A 17,014-nucleotide genomic window follows, 5' to 3' on the forward strand; every position below is an offset into this window, starting at 1 on the left:
TGGAGTGTTACCGCATATGAGCCTGTTCTGTCTTTATTCCATGGGAGTTGGCACTTGACTGTTTGCCTTATTCATGTATAATAAAATACTGCACTTAGAGGCGCTCTTCTGTTTTTCTTTTTACGAAAAATCATTGGCTGTGAGCCTGCTGAGAAATACAGCGTGAGCAGCAGGCAATGCGTGCCTGTAAACCCGGTACATCATCGGGGAACAAAGCTGCTTGCCAGCAGTAAATGTTAAACTGCTGGTTGGCAAGTGGTTAATAATTGGAACTACTATAAACAAAACAGACCCTATTGTTTGTACTACACCTACATAATGTAGACTATGGATGTTCATTTTTTTTCTTGCAGGATTTGTTATCTATTTTGGCTATGGGATCCATCACAGCACAGAACGACTGAATACACCAGTTACTGTCCTGCAGAGAATGGATGTCACTGCAGAGAACATGGGATCCAAGACACAATTCTTTGATGTTCAGCTCAGTTAATAAACTATAACTGTAACAGAATGTTGTGTTGCTTAATACTGAACCTACAAGAACCATTGGTTTTACTGTTACCCACTTGATTACTTTTAGCTTCTCTACCTAACTTAGTCTACCATATAGGATTACAAAGCTATGGATTATTTTTCCAAGGACTGAAAAACACTTTAAATAATCTAAAATGTATGAAGTGGATTTACCTCTTTGTTGTGCTGTGCACAGGCCTTTCAAAATATCAATTCATATTTGTTAAAGATGAACTTCAGTCAGGGCCGCTGATAAAGCAGTACAGGCTGCCCTCCTGTACTGGGCCCGGGCACTATCAGTTCAAAAGGGGGGCCCGGGTACCTGGTGAGCAGGAGGGCTGGTTGTACTATATTGTTACAGCCATCGATGCTCTTCTGCCTCCCACTGCAGCGCTGCCAGCTTCTCTTCCTCTTTCTCAATCTGGCTGCACTGCAGGGGGGATTGGTCCTAGCACATGCCCCCCTTCCATCTGTTGTCTTGGCTCACTGTTTGCCCCTTTCCCCTGCAGCGATTCCAGCTTCCCTCCTCTCCCGCCGGCAGCTTCTGTGGGCATAATGGGATATATTTCAGGATAGAGAGCAGGAAAAGGGAGGTTAAATATGCCATTTACTGGCCCCTTCCTTTCCTGAATGAACACATTGAGTGATCGGTACCAATCACTGCTGTGTCCATTTATCACCGAAGCATAGTAAACTGTGTTAACTATGCTTCAGTTTGTGAATGAGCAGGCAGTCTTTTCCTTTTCATTCATCTGTGCTGCTGAGGTTGCAAAGACTGGAACTGATAAATCTATGTCCTCAGTCACTTTCGACCAGGAGAATGGGGCCCCGTCAGGTAGGATGAATGGGGCCCTGTGATTTCTAACAGCAGCCCTTAAAACTACAGATGAAATATATGTACTTGACTTGAGTTACCTTCCATAGTATCTATGATTCTGTTTGATCAGTCTTGATATTCACACACCCTACAGTGCAACAAAGAAAAGGGAAGTCATCCACCTGGCTATGCAGTAATGTATCTCATCTCCCCATCTCAGATGGAAACAACCCCCCCAATGGCTGAGCATATGTAACAGTGGCGGAACTACCAGGGTCGCAAGAGTCGCACCTTTCGAACAGGCCCTGGCATTCCGCCACTTTGGAGGAGGGCCCAAAAGCCTGATCTGCAGATCCACGGCGGGGTTACTGGCTGCAGCTGTAAGCAGAGTGTGTCTGTTACACTCTCACTTACACTGCCCAGACAGAGCCAGCACTGACAGCTCGATCGCCCCCCACCTTGCACGGACAGGGCAGGAGAGGAGAGGAGAGAAGAGAAAGAGCTAGATCTACTTCTCCTTCTGCCCCTGTCCTCCTGTGTGTGCCCGTGGCCCGCCCACACTCTAATCAGAACGGAGTGTGGGTGGGAAAGCTGGGGATGAGTGGGCAGGGAAGCCAAGCAGCCAGGAACAGCATGGAGAATGAACATGGAGCATGTGCAGACTGCATAAGCCTCCTTCCTTCTTGGAGTGAGTGAGCTCAAATCCATCCATTCACCCCCTCTCTTATCTCTCCTGCCTCTGATCAGTACAATAATGTAGGGGGACCTCAGATTTAAGGGGTACTTCGCAGACTCTGATGTAAAGGGGGCTTTGGTGAGCAGAGACCCTCTTAAATTAGAGCTCACCTATACATTAGAGCCCACAGAGCTCCCCCTTACAGTGAAATTCTGCTGACTCTGATGGAAAGGGGGGGGGGGGGGGGGGGCTCTGCCAACTCTGAGGAAATGGGGACTGTGATGTAAGGTGCGCTCTCTGGACTCATGCTTGGAACCTTGATTAAAGGGTATTTCTGGGAACTATGATGTATGTGGGTGCTTTGGTTACCAGAGACTTCCCTTTACACAAGAGTCTGCAGAGTTCAGCCTCAAAGGTGGAAAATCTGCGAGTTCAGCCACAAAGGGGGAAACTCTGTGAGTTCAGATGTAACGGGGAACTCAACTCTGTGGATTCAGATGTAAAGGGGACTTCTGTAGAAAAATGATTTAATGACAAAATATATGTATAGTGTATACTACAAACAAATTTTGCTGTGGTGCCGCTAAAGTGTTCGGGTTTGGCTTGAAGAAAAGGTGGCTGCAACCCTACCCAAGAGGGCAGGAAGGGAGCCTGCTGCAGAACATGCGTAAGGGTCTCACTGCGGGACCATAATAAAGGGCCCTGTGATGGTGTAAAGAGCTCCGGAATTAGTGGGAAGGGCCCCGTGACCAATAGTCAGGGGGGCCCTTCCTGGTTTCTTGCACCGGGGCCCTGAAGGTTCTAGTTACGCCTCTGATATGTAGTCTCATGTAGATCGACTAATACTAGGCTGATCTTTACTCATTTCAGGTTGTGTTGCTGCTAAAAATGCATCAGAAGAGAACATGGCCACCTTAAAATGCCTTGCACTGTGTAGCATTGCTTCTGAAACTAAGGGTAAAGTGGGAGTAAACTCCCATGCACAATTTTTGCCTATAGGTAGGCCTATAAGACTTACCCATAGGTACTGTAAATATCTCCTAAACGTGCACCATTTAGGAGACATTTACTGTACATGCAGCTGGTGACATCACCAAAGAAACACATGAAGGAACGGCCACCCAGGCGAGTTCGCAAACCCGAAGGAAGACCAGGTAAAGATGGAAGCCTGGTCAGCGTACCGCTTGAAGGCTTTGTTCTAAGGTAGGTCTCACATAATGTGCTAGTATGCAATGCATACTAGCACATTATGGCTTTACCTTGCAGGTTGCAAAAAAAAAAAAAAAACGGTTTACTACTGCTTTTTCACCTTTAAAAAAAAAAAAAAAATTATAAATGCTTTTCTTTTGCTGGTAAAAAAAAAAAGTGCAGTTGTTCTTTTTTTTTTACCTGGAACCTGTAAAGCATTGCACCTGCAATCAGACCTGATTCACACCTATGCATTTTTTAGTGCATTTTCAGTTTTGCAGAAACACACTGCAGTCCATTTAACATGGTTTCCAATGGGTCACGTTCACATTAGGGATAGACCGATATGGTTTATTCAGGGCCGATACTGATACCGATATATTGGTCACAACGTATCGGTATTGTCCGATATGGGCAGATATTTTGTACATCCTATGTTAGGGTCTGAAACTAGTCTTCTTCTCCTCCAACCATTAGGTGGTGATGCTCATGTAAGGGTAAAATGATGTCACATAGAATAATTTGGTTTACAAATGTTATTGAATATGCCACTCACATATGTACAAAGGATATAAGCAATTCCACATTAGCAGATCTGCTGGCAGATCAGTATCTCTCACCCACTTGCCGTATGTGATACCCGGGTGATACCGCTCTGTCCGGCACCCACTGGATACAGCTCCGTCTCTCTCCCACTCCGTCTCCCACCCACCCGATACCGCTCTGTCTCTCACCTAGTTGCCGTAAGTGACACCCGGGTGATACTGCTCCGTCCGGCATACGATTTCGGAGGTCATGTGGTCATGGCGTGGGTGAGAGATACCAATCTGCCAGCAGATCTGCTAATGGGGAATTGCTTAAATCTTTTGTACATACAGTGCCTTGCGAAAGTATTCGGCCCCCTTGTACTTTGCGACCTTTTGCCACATTTCCGGCTTTAAACATAAAGATATAAAGCTGTAAGTTTTTATGAAGAATCAACAACAAGTGGGACACAATCATGAAGTGGAACGAAATTTATTGGATATTTCAAACTTTGTTAACAAATAAAAAACTGAAAAATTGGGCGTGCAAAATGATTCAGCCCCTTTACTTTCAGTGCAGCAAACTCTCTCCAGAAGTTCAGTGAGGATCTCTGAAAGATCCAATGTTGACCTAAATGACTAATGATGATAAATAGAATCCACCTGTGGGTAATCAAGTCTCCGTATAAATGCACCTGCACTGTGATAGTCTCAGAGGTCCGTTTAAAGCACAGAGAGCATCATGAAGAACAAGGAACACACCAGGCAGGTCCGAGATACCGTTGTGGAGAAGTTTAAAGCCGGATTTGGATAGAAAAAGATTTCCCAAGCTTTAAAAATCCCAAGGAGCACTGTGCAAGCGATAATATTGAAATGGAAGGAATATCAGACCCAGTGGCGGCTGGTGCTCAAAATTTTTGGGGGGGCGCAAACAGAAAAATGTAATAGGCATTGCTTTGCGGCAAAAAACGCGGTAAAAAATAGCGTGACTTTGAGGTGAAAGGGGCCTTCAGTAATCAAGGTACAGTGTGCCGCCATCAATGCAGTGTGACCAGTGAGCAGTGCCCCCTTCAATGTAGATTGACCACAGCGTGCCCCCTTCAATGTAGAGTGCCCACAGCGTGCCCCCTTCAATGTAGAGTGACCACAGCGTGCCCCCTTCAATGTAGAGTGACCACAGCGTGCCCCCTTCAATGTAGAGTGACTACAGCGTGCCCCCTTCAATGTAGATTGACCTAAGCGTGCCCCCTTCAATGTAGATTGACCACAGCGTGCCCCCTTCAATGTAGAGTGACCACAGCGTGCCTCCTTCAATGTAGAGTGACCACAGCGTGCCCTCTTCAATGTAGAGTGACCTAAGCGTGCCCCCTTCAATGTAGATTGACCACAGCGTGTCCCCTTCAATGTAGAGTGACCACAGCGTGCCCCCTTCAATGTAGAGTGACCACAGCGTGCCCCCTTCAATGTAGAGTGACCTAAGCGTGCCCCCTTCAATTTAGATTGACCACAGCGTGCCCCCTTCAATGTAGAGTGCCCACAGCGTGCCCCCTTAAATGTAGAGTGCCCACAGCATGCCCCCTTCAATTTAGAGTGCCCACAGCGTGCCCCCTTCAATGTAGAGTGCCCACAGCGTGCCCCCTTTAATGTAGAGTGCCCACAGCATGCCCCCTTCAATGTAGAGTGACCACAGCATTCCCCCATCAATGTAGAGTGCCCACAGTGTGCCCCCTTCAATGTAGAGTGCCCACAGATGAGGGAATAGGCCGGTCCAGGCAGGTCCAGGCAGGCAGGGGGTGAGAGAATAGTTAGGTCCAGGTAGGGATTAAAGCAGGTGGTATGTGAGAGAATAGTCCCGTCCAGGTAGGTGGTAGGTGAGAGAATAGTCAGGTCCCAGCATGCGGTAGGTAAGGGAATAGGCTGAGACACTTACCTTGCGACGGCTCGGCTCCCGGCGTTGGCTTCTCCCCTCCTCGCCACTCCAACATCCGTCCTCTTCTGCTCGGCTCCCGGCGGCGGCTTCTCCCCTCCTTGCGACTCCTCTTCTGCGGCGGCGGGAACGGAAGGTGACCGGGCGGTGACGGTGAGTGACTGATGCCCCCAACGAGGTCAGCATGGATGTCCTGAATCATGATTGGTCCAGGCTGGAGTCTGGACCAATCATGATCCAAGACATCACAAAAGGGGGTGGTGTAGTGCAGTGCTCTGTGCTACAGTTACGCCCCAGAAGGCCGCCAATCGGCGCCTTTGCGGGTGGAAAACCCCACCCCCCATAGGCACCAATGAGGCGAGCGCCAAAAGGGGGGTGGTGTAGCGCAGTGCTGTGCGCTACAGATACGCCCCAGAAGGCCGTCAATCGGCGCCTCTGGGGGTGGAAAACCCCACCCCCCATAGGCACCAATGAGGCGGGCGCCCCTTGTGGGCAAAAATTATTATTTTTTTTTTTTTGGGGGGGGGGGCGGCGCCCCTGCGCCCCCTATCGGCCGGCCACCACTGATCAGACCACTGCAAATCTACGAAGACCTGGCCGTCCCTCTAAACTTTCAGCTCAAACAAGGAGAAGACTGATCAGAGATGCAGCCAAGAGGCCCATGATCACTCTGGATGAACTGCAGAGATCTACAGCTGAGGTGGGAGACTCTGTCCATAGGACAACAATCAGTCGTATACTGCACAAATCTGGCCTTTATGGAAGAGTGGCAAGAAGAAAGCCATTTCTTAAAGATATCCATAAAAAGTGTCGTTTAAAGTTTGCCACAAGTCACCTGGGAGACACACCAAACATGTGGAAGAAAGTGCTCTGGTCAGATGAAACCAAAATCGAACTTTTTGGCAACAATGCAAAACAATATGTTTGGCGTAAAAGCAACACAGCTCATCACCCTGAACACACCATCCCTGCTGTCAAATATGGTGGTGGCAGCATCATGGTTTGGGCCGGCTTTTCTTCAGCAGGGACAGGGAAGATGGTTAGAATTGATGGGAAGTTGGATGGAGCCAAATACAGGACCATTCTGGAAGAAAACCTGATGGAGTCTGCAAAAGACCTGAGACTGGGACGGAGATTTGTCTTCCAACAAGACAATGATCCAAAACATAAAGCAAAATCTACAATGGAATGGTTCACAAATAAACATATCCAGGTGTTAGAATTGCCAAGTCAAAGTCCAGACCTGAATCCAATCGAGAATCTGTGGAAAGAACTGAAAACTGCTGTTCACAAACGCTCTCTCCATCCAACTTCACTGAGCTCGAGCTGATTTGCAAGCAGGAATGGGCAAAAATTTCAGTCTCTCGATGTGCAAAACTGATAGAGACATACCCCAAGCGACTTACAGCTGTAATCGCAGCAAAAGGTGGCGCTACAAAGTATTAACTTAAGGGGGCTGAATAATTTTGCACGCCCAATTTTTCCGTTTTTTATTTGTTAACAAAGTTTGAAATATCCAATAAATTTTGTTCCACTTCATGATTGTGTCCCACTTGTTGTTGATTCTTCACAAAAAATTACAGTTGTATATCTTTATGTTTGAAGCCTGAAATGTGGCAAAAGGTCGAAAAGTTCAAGGGGGCCGAATACTTACACAAGGCACTGTATACATCCATATCTGTCCCCAAACACACAGTTCTAGATTTGGTGCAAAACCACAGTTGCTTTATTTATAATGTCATTTCTTGGTTTTCCATTATATGAAACCCGTCAGAAATATAATACCTTGTATTATATTCCTGAAAATGAAACTAGAACACCAGATAAACCTCTAGCTAAGTAGTGGAATGTTTGTGATTCGAACGACTGCGGTGCTGCAAGGCAGAAGTGCTAACCAGTTAGCCACTGTGCTGCCACATGCATGGAGCCTCCATCTCTGTGGTATTAAACAGCCCTAAGTCCCTGGGGTGCGAAAAGTTAATCAATGCACATGTACCCTGGAAGTCTTGAGTGCCATTGACCAACCTGTTTCTGTGATATGCCATCTGGTTTCAAGGCTAGTTATAGCTGATTAGTGTCAGCATGCTCCTATAGGACCATCTTTAATTTTGGGGCTTTTTGGTTGGTAAGAGGCTGCAATTGGTGCTGGTGTGCAATTCACAAGGCTGCTTCTTGTCCACATATGGAAAGATTTGCAATGGTGGTGGAACCCTCATACACTGAAAAAGTAAAATTTCTTGGGGCATTTACCTATAGGTGGTAAAATTACATCAGTCAGGTGTTCGGTTTCTTGATTTATTCTGTGATATTTTTTGATTATTGGTGTGTGATTGTAGAATAGTGGTGTTACCCTCTGAATTTTGGTAATGGCATTTTGATTTGGATTAATGATGTTGTTACACGTATTACATTTTTGTGGAGAGAAAGCTTATCAATTGGAAATAAACAACACACAAAAATTGTTACTCATTTTAAATTTGCATCAGCAATGGTATTGTGTGTGGTTTGTGAAGACAGCTGTGGGAGTTTTGGTTCAGATTTATGTGAGATGGAGAGCAACAAGTGCGTTATCTACCATTTACTTATCAGATGTCAAAACAGCAAAATGTCTGAGCATGCTCAGTGTAACCAGAGATATGGTGGCTCAAACAGTAAAGTGTCTGAGCATGCTCAGTGTAACAAGAGATATATCCTAAAAGACAAAAGTTCCTGGGCATACACAATGCACATGGCAGTATCTCTCTCTCTCGATTATATATATATATATAGATAGAGAGAGATAGAATAATATCTGTTCACAAAAACATGAAAACATTAACAGATTAAAATAAAACGGAATAAGAAGCAAAATAAAAAGCCAGCAAGGACAATTGTCTTTAGCAATTCAACGATTCATACCAATATTAAAATGTATGCTTTTGTGTAAATAACACTTGTACAATTTGAATCAATGGATGACACTTGCTTTTATATACCTTACACGCATTTTTGCGCCCGCGTATGCATTTTTAACATTTGCAAATTTCCGAATTCACTATAGCGCCTGCTTACACTTGACAAGTCGTAGGATTGTAACTATTTTCATGGTCTGGGCATGAGCACATGTGCTGCTTCATAGTCTTATACCGTGGGAGAATTTATCTCTTCTCAGACTCTCAGACTTTCCTTGAAATTTATTTTTAAACATCAAATTTTGAAGATATTTCAAAGCAGATCATCTCCAAACAATATACCACATCTTTATGAACCATTTCAGCTCTGCTATCGTGCTCGGAACATTATTTCCATGTGCAATAGTGGTACTTTTAGCATGACTACTAATTTACTCACTCGCTGACATATTGCCTATAGTGAATTTGCGTTCGTGACTACATTATGCTGCACGCTATAATGAATTCAGTTTAGGAGTAAATCTACGGCGGTTCCACCATAGACACTAAAAGTACACACGTATGCCAGCTAGGCGTTATAGTGAATTAGGCCCACTCTATCTACGATTGTTTGGTCAGTATTGATATTCATACACCATACAGTGCATAGCCAGGTGGATGACTTCCCTTTTCTTTGTTGCAGAGAAGCAATACATCTCATCTCAGATGGGAACAATCTCCCCATGGCTGAGCATATGTAGCCTCATGTGAATAAAATAACAATAGGCCGATCTTTACTCATTTCAGGTTGTGTTGCTGCTAACAGTGCATTAGAAGGGAACATGGCCACCTTAAGATGCCTTCCACTGTGTAGCATTGCTTCTGACACTAAGGTTAAAGTGGGAGTAAACTCCCATGGACAATTTTTACCTATAGGTAGGCCTATAATAAGGCTTACCTATAGGTACTGTAAATATCTCCTAAATGTGAAAAGTTTAGGAAATTTTACAGTACATGCAGCCAGTGACATCGCCAGCACATGCGCTCTGAAGGAATGGCCACCCGGGCGAGTTGGCGAACCAGGAGTCAAGACCAGGTGAAGATGGAAGCCTCGTCAGCGTGCTGCTGGAAGGCTTTGTTCTAAGGCAAGTTTCACATATATTGTGCTAGTGTAGCACCATCCTAGTTAGGTGCTAGTCAGAGAGTGTAGTTTTGGCTCTGTCTGCTTATCAGAAGAGCAGCAGGCAAAACATAGGTGCACTCTACTTATCAGGGAGCAGGATTTATAGTTAGGTCTACTCAGTGTGTATTCATTTGGTCTCAGGGAGTGTCCCCCAGCTGATCCAATAGGGAGGCACGTTGGATGCTGAAGGAAACCTGACCAATGGTACACAGGCTTTTGGTACTGCCCCGGTGGGTTGGCACAGACAGTGGTGCATTATGGGACAGGGTATAAAAAGCCTGGGGCACATGAGGTAGAGGTCTGTGGGCAGGAAGCCAGGTCCCAGAAGGAGGGTGGGCACGCACGCTGGTCACTGCATTGATGGTGGCATGCTGGAGTAACTCTGCATTGATGGGGGGCACGCTGGATAACTCTGCATAGAAAGGAGGCACGCTATACTTTGATGACCGAAGGCCCCCCTAACACTTTTGTGACCTCAAAGTCATGCAGTTTTTTGCCGCAAAGCCTATTAGATTTTTTTTTTCTGTTTGCGCCCCCCCAAAAATTTTGAGCACCAGCCGCCACTGTACTTAATAGACAGAAAGCACACATCCTAAATCAAGCCACCAAATTTCCTCAGCTATTGCCTCGATAAGATGCCAAATTAGCAACACACCCACACATGCCCCCATAGCACAGACAGGAGCCTAGGCTAAGGTGACCAGATTTTTTTTAAATTAAATCCAGGGACTTTATAATTGCACAAGACTGAATAATACACAGAGCACTGGGCACAGGTCTACAGAATATGAACACCCTCCTGTATAGAGTAAAGGGTTCAGAGGTTTGTTATGCACGGACACTTCTGCCCCCACATCCATAGCTCACCTCTGCACCCTTCTCTCACTGAAGATCTCTGTAGCCACCTCTAAGTCCTTCCCCCACAACAGCTAAACTCTCCATGCAGCTGCATCAGCTGTGACCCCTGCTCCCCCCCCCCCCCCTTTGTACAAACAGCCCCCCCCATCTGCTCACCTACTGGTCTCATTCCTCCACACAGTGAATTTTTGGCTCTGCCTCTTCTCCACTGAACAGCAGCAGTGAGATTGTCCAGAAGGGGCATCTGCATGTCAGCCAGCATGGGATGCCCTGTCTACATTAACCTCTTAAGACCGGAAGGATTTGCCCCCTTAATGACCAGGCCCTATTTTGTGATTCAGCACTGAATTACTTTAATGGACAATTGCGTGGCCATGCCACTGTACCCAAACGAAACATACATCCTTTTTTCCCCACAAATAGTTTTCTTTTGGTGGTATTTGATCACCTGTGCAATTTTTTTTTTTGCACTTTAAATAAAAAAGTGACAAATTAGAAAAATAATAATTTTCACATTCTGCTAGGACATTCTCAAAAGAAAAAAAAAAAAACATTTGCGCGAAACTACGGGAAAGATTTGTCATTTTTATTACTAGTGATGGCAGCTATCTGCGATTTTTTGCAGGACTGCAACATTGCAGACAGATTGTTATCCAAAAATGGACCTCTAACTGAATTTTGGATACCAGTGACACTACAGTAATCAGTGCTAAAAATATGCACTGTTACTGTATTAATGCCATTAGCAAGGAAGGGGTTAACCATGTGGGTGATCAAGGGGGTTAAGTGTGAGCCTAGGGGAGTGATTCTAACTGTGGGGGGCGTGGCTTGTGAAATGATCAGAGACATGCGATCCTATATAGCAGGATCACATGTGCTCTGATCATCCCATGGAGAAGGACGGTCGGCTGTGTTTTACAACAGCCGACCTTCCTTTCTCAGCAGGGAATGATCATTGGTGGCAGCAATCGGAGCTGCCTTGCCACCCAAATCATCTTCCCTGCTGACGATGGGGCGGGAGCGCGCACCCTGGCAAGCAATATATATCTACGTCGTTTTGCCTGTATGAGCCAGCCACAGTAACTATACAGCAGTGTTAATTTAGTTGACTAAAACAATTCAGATGACTAAAATGGCATTTTAGTCAAAAGACTAAAACTAAATCGAAATCTGCTGCCAAAATTAACACTGGTGCATGCTCAAAGCTTAATACCATAAATAACAGATTTTTCACTCCAGGACCAGCAATAGTATATAATGAGTTTGGAAATTGTAGAGAAATGCTTAAATAATGCATTACAGATTACAATTTTACTACACCCATTCGATTATAGATGACTAAAATGAGTTATAGTGGACTAAAATGTGGACTAAAATGTAGAACATTTAGTCGACTAAAGTTCTACATTTTAGTCGACTAAAACATTCTACATTTTAGTCCATTATAACTCATTTTAGTCATCTATAATCAAATGGGTGTAGTTCAATTGTAATTTGTAATGCATTATTTAAGCATTTCTCTACAATTTCCAAACTCATTATATACTATTGCTGGTCCTGGAGTGAAAAAATCTAATAAAAACGTAGAACGTTTTAGTTGACTAAAATGTACTGGAGTTTTACTCGACTAAATACGACTAAAACACTTGCAGAAGACTAAAATGGGACTAAAACTAAAATGCCATTTTAGTCCTAAGACTAAATTGAAATTTGCTGCCAAAATTAACACTAATATACAGTAAGCGGCCCGGAAGTGGTTAATCTGGCCCTGAATCCGGGGAAACACTGGGGACAGCATCCTTAATCCAGAGACTCCTAGCATAGGAGCACCACTTGACTCCAGAAGAAAAGGTTTGGGGCCACTCAGTCTAATACCTGCTCTGTGCAATGGCATTGCACAAACAAATAAAAAAAAAAAAAAAAAGCCAAGTGCATTTCTGCTGGTATCAGCAAGTAGATTTCTGTAAGGTTGAACAGGTTGAGAAGTGCTCATGTATTGCAGAGATCTACTGCCCAATTTTACACATACTAATATTAAACACTGGGGTTGATTTACAAATTCTGGAGACTGCAAAATTTCGTGCAGCTGTGCATGGGTGGTAGGCAATCAGCTTCCAACTTAGGCTTGTTCAGTAGCGACAAAAAACACCACACCCCTGGAAGCGAATTTAGCACGTGCCCATTTTACAAAATAAAATGCGACAAGTGAGAACTATAAATCTCCCCGTGAATACATAACTCAAGCCTAAAAAATACCTGCAAAATAGGTGTCACTTAGCGCCACCACAAAAGTTAAAACACCAAAAGTCCCATTGACTGGAACACCATTTTATAGAGCTTAATTTTGCATTTGTGGGAAATTTATTTATAGTTTCCACTTGTGCTCGACATACTGCCTCTGAGTGGCATTAGTACACAGCTGCTAGAATTCATTTGCACAGTGGTGGTGGTTTCGGCCACAATGCAGAAAGGCTTTTTTAAAATACACCAAGATTGTTAGGTTAAAATCCCCCCCATAAACAGCTAAACTGCCTTAGTGCTAGAAATGTTTAACTCTTGAGCATTTTAATGGGCAGAAGTGAATATCCTGGCAAATAAAAAACACCCAATTGTTTGATGTGCCTCAATGTGTCTACATGCATTTGCAAAACGCTGCTTAGGAGAATTTCTGAAGCTACTTTTATCCTGCTAGGAGAATGGCATTTACAAAATCCCTGGTGTACACGAGGCATAAAAGATTGCGATTTGCACCCTACTAGAGCACGGGTTTCAGCTGCTCATGCTGTTTAACTAAAATTTACAGATCCTTGCATTGGAGGCAGACTAGAGCTACGGAAAAGTGAAGGCTTAGTACACCGCTCCCCAGTGGCAAAAAATAACAGGGTGGCGGGGCAAAGTTTGAGAAAGCCCAGGTGACCAAAAAAGGCTTAGGGATATAGGGACTTGTTAATGTGTCTCTGGAGAACCCCCAGCACCATAGGTGTTCCCCTCACTTCAGTGGGGTCACAAGCTCCCATTTTTTTGTACCTGAAAAGATTTGGCAGTCCCTTTCCCTCAGCTGGTCCCTGTGATGCCCAATAAGAGGGTTGGAGAGTCCCAAGTGGCTCACATAAAAACCTGACGTACAATTCCTTCCTACCAACTAAAGCTAGTTTTTTTTTTTTTTTTTTTTTTTTTTTTTGAGAAGAGCAGCATTAGTCACACATTCAGGCTCTGCCCCATATTGTTTTTTTTGGACTGAAATCTAGAAACTGAAAGGATCAACCACCAATTTCTTCATGACACAAAGTTGACATTTTACAGTCCTTTCTAGAACCATGGTAGGAAAGACAGTGCAAGATAGGAAAAAAGGTTTTTTATTTAGGCATTTGCGGTTTTAAAATTGCATGCTTGGTTCCTGCGACGTATCCATAAGCCTAGAACAGCTACAGCCACACACCCAACTACCCCAGCAGTTACTAGTGCTCTAACCAGGTCCAATGTGGAATACTGTGAGGGATTAGTACCTGATGGGAGAAAAAAAAAAAAAAAAAAAAAAAAAAAGTTAAGAATGTCTACATCCTAAAACATAGAAGGAACACCCCCCCCCCCCCAACACCAAAGATTACCTTCCAGTTTTAGCATTTCTTCATCATGCACAGAAATAAATTCAACAGGTCCTTGAGAAGTCACTGTGTTCTTCAGAGACATCAGATCCTGGTGTTCAACCATAGCCATCCTCCCTGAAACAGCATTTTAGGATTAAAATAAAAATTAGATCTTTACTAGATCAAGCTGACAAGGGTCTCACTTTTGAGGGGTAAAAAAAAAAAAAAAAAAAAAAAAAAAAAAAAAAAAAAAAAAAAACTCACTTCTCCTTTGCCCACAAGAAGTCACACAGTTGTCCATGGTAGAAGGCACACAAACCGAAGCACTGCAGTGAAAGTATACCTGCAGACAGGTTTATACAGTTAAACCCAAGGGGGAGGGGGAAGAAAAAAAAAAAAAAAACGCAACACACACAAAAATATTGTTTACCAGGCCTTCAAGGGCAAGCTGGGTACTGAAGTCGACAAATGTAAAGGTGTTCACAACAAAACGCTTGTAGTAGTTTGGTAGAGGTACAGCCTGTGAAGCAGTTCCAACAGAAATCAGCCTGCTAATGTAGTTGTCTCCATCAAAAGGGCAACTGAAATACATTAAAAAAAAATAGCATTGCGCACAAAAGGTATTCTAGATAATCTGTACTACAGATTTCCCACCTGTCAAATAATATGGGCCATTGAGGAAGGAGTGAAGGATCTGCAGAGTTGGTGGCCCAGCAGTCATTTAAGACAAGGACCAGGTTTGGGTCGGTTCTACGTATGATGCGGACCTCCAGGTAGACTGGGTCTCTGAGCACTTTGACCACAGGATAGTCCTCCTCGCTGTAGTATGATGCATAGGCAAGATCTGCATTACATAAAAGAATAGTTACACATGCAAACCCACAAGAGTTTTCCCCCTTTCCCTTCACTAAAAGCCTCGTAGCATTCAAGTTGTATAAAAGTGCATTCTACTTCCCAGCTAGAACCCCCCCCCCCCCCCACACAAAAATTGACCCCATCTAACAGTTCACATTAAAAGGGCTTATGTGTGCTGCAGTGCCCGTTGGCCTACTAAACGACCAAATTGACAATCGACTAACTGATGTTTTGTGATGTGCACCTTATTGGAAGGGGCAGTTATGGGTTGGGCTGGTTGCCAAGAGAAACAAAAGCCAGGCATATTTATGGGTTAACATGTGATAAGACTGAAAGTATTTTCTGTTTACACAAAAATTGGTTTCAAGTGGACAATGGACTCAAGCCCCAGAACCTGGCATGAAGATTGAAGCATTTTCAAAGCAGGCTGTTAATGGACCAAAAAGAAAAGCAGCCTTTGCATAAAGGACTCCTCTTAACATTTATTTGAAGGAAGAGGTCCTGAAGGGTTTAGGGACCCCAGGATATCCATTTGATTGACAGTTGTCCTTAGCCACAGCATTCTTCCCTCCTGTCTGCTCAACAGCTAGCCTCTGAGCAGATGAGGACTGCAGTTTGGCAGGGGGGTGCACTGTCCTGCTAGCTCCTGGAGAGGATTAATGGGAAAGCAATAGAGGACTGAAGCTAGGCTTGCTCCATAGTGAGGCTGGTAAACAGAACCCCAGTATATTAAACACAGGCAAATACATACGAAAAACTCATACAAGGTATAGGCTCAGTGATCTCTTATTCCCAGTTTGAAATGTTGCAAGTGTGCATCTATTAACTTACTGACAAGTCCACCAGATATTGACCCACTGAAAAGGTGTCTGCTCCAACATATTACATTACGAACCAAAACAGGCTACTTTGGGCTTTTTTGCACCCTAGAGTGTCTAGCCCTTTACATCTGTGTCTCCTAGGCACAGTAAAATTGCATAGTCCAGCCTGTCAGGCTGCAACTGGATGTGGCTGAATGCTGGATTATAATTTTATGAAGCCTTTGGAGGCACAGTTTGCCGTTAGACCAGTGGTTCTCAACTCCAGTCCTCAGGACCCACTAACAGGCCAGATTTTAAGTATTACCTTGGGGAGATGCAGACTAGAGCATTGAAATCACTGAGCAGCAAATTATATCACCTGTGATTTCAGTTATCTTGCAAACCTGGCCTGTTAGCGGGTCCTGAGGACCGGAGTTGAGAACCACTGTATTAGACCAACACACTAGTGCTCCAATTTTGCTCATGTTATGTTGGCCAATACAATAAGTGATATTTACTGTCCATCAAGGGCAGCCATTGGTGTACGTTTAGTAAACTGAGAAGTTCTCTCAGTTCAATTCTCGGCAGTTCTCAGAGAAAAAAAATATCTCCTCTGGCACCCAGTTTAGAAGGCGGAGAACTTCACTTCTCACAGGGTGATCAGAGGAGAAGTTTCTTCTCTGAGAACTGCCGAGATCTGTGTATAACTGGGTGGACTGCCTGTAATCTCATGAGATATTGTGAGATTACAGCGCCGCTAAGTTTAAAAAGTGACATACATATACGCAGTACATACATGCCAATCTGTATGCAATTGCACTGTGTTGGCAGATTGTACACCAGACGGAGATCTGCGTGTGTGGTGTCCCAGCAGACCAGTCTGCGGACAAACTGTTGGGTGGTGGCAGGCTATCCTTTGTGGTGTGTGGGTGTGGGGACAGTGGGAAGAGTGATCAACACAGGGGTTCTGGCTTGTAGGATAGCTGGAGGAATCCTAGTAGTGTGTAGTAATTGCTAGACTGCTCCCCAACCCTTAGGCTTCTTTCACACGGCCGCTCCGTCTGAAAGGTCCGCTGCGGGACTTTTTTTTCTACGGAGCGGATGACATTTCTGTCATCCGCTCCGTGTGCCCGCATATCATCCCATCCGTTTGCGGAAGTATATGGCACTGCGGATGATACCGCTGACATCCGATTTTACTTTCCTTTTTTTT

The 17,014-nt window shown here is 44.4% G+C and overlaps 2 protein-coding genes across 6 annotated transcripts in view; one reads left to right on the forward strand and one right to left on the reverse strand.

Annotated features, from left to right (window-relative positions):
- Window positions 1–17,014, forward strand: part of LOC309552113 (cationic amino acid transporter 2-like) — a 251,702-nt gene that overhangs the window by 62,252 nt on the left and 172,436 nt on the right. For 3 of the 5 annotated variants that reach the window (XM_082252913.1, XM_082252915.1, XM_082252916.1), the window contains exon 12: window positions 354–582. The exons of the other annotated variants lie outside the window; for them this stretch is intronic. In XM_082252913.1, coding sequence (XP_082109039.1) covers window positions 354–493 — 140 coding nt within the window. In that variant the 3' untranslated portion in view covers window positions 494–582. Of the gene's footprint in view, window positions 1–353; window positions 583–17,014 lie in introns of those variants that run through there. 5 annotated transcript variants of the gene reach the window in all.
- Window positions 13,920–17,014, reverse strand: part of LOC309554623 (uncharacterized protein) — a gene marked incomplete at both ends in the record, with an annotated part of 49,093 nt that continues 45,998 nt past the window's right edge. Inside the window, 5 exons of the mRNA XM_082256342.1 lie at window positions 13,920–14,065; window positions 14,168–14,281; window positions 14,411–14,489; window positions 14,577–14,727; window positions 14,801–14,990. Of these exons, the coding sequence (XP_082112468.1) occupies window positions 13,920–14,065; window positions 14,168–14,281; window positions 14,411–14,489; window positions 14,577–14,727; window positions 14,801–14,990 (680 nt within the window). The remainder of the gene's footprint in view (window positions 14,066–14,167; window positions 14,282–14,410; window positions 14,490–14,576; window positions 14,728–14,800; window positions 14,991–17,014) is intronic.

The sequence above is a fragment of the Pelophylax lessonae genome (assembly GCF_965119305.1).
Source record: "Pelophylax lessonae genome assembly, chromosome: 4".
NCBI lineage: Eukaryota > Metazoa > Chordata > Amphibia > Anura > Ranidae > Pelophylax > Pelophylax lessonae.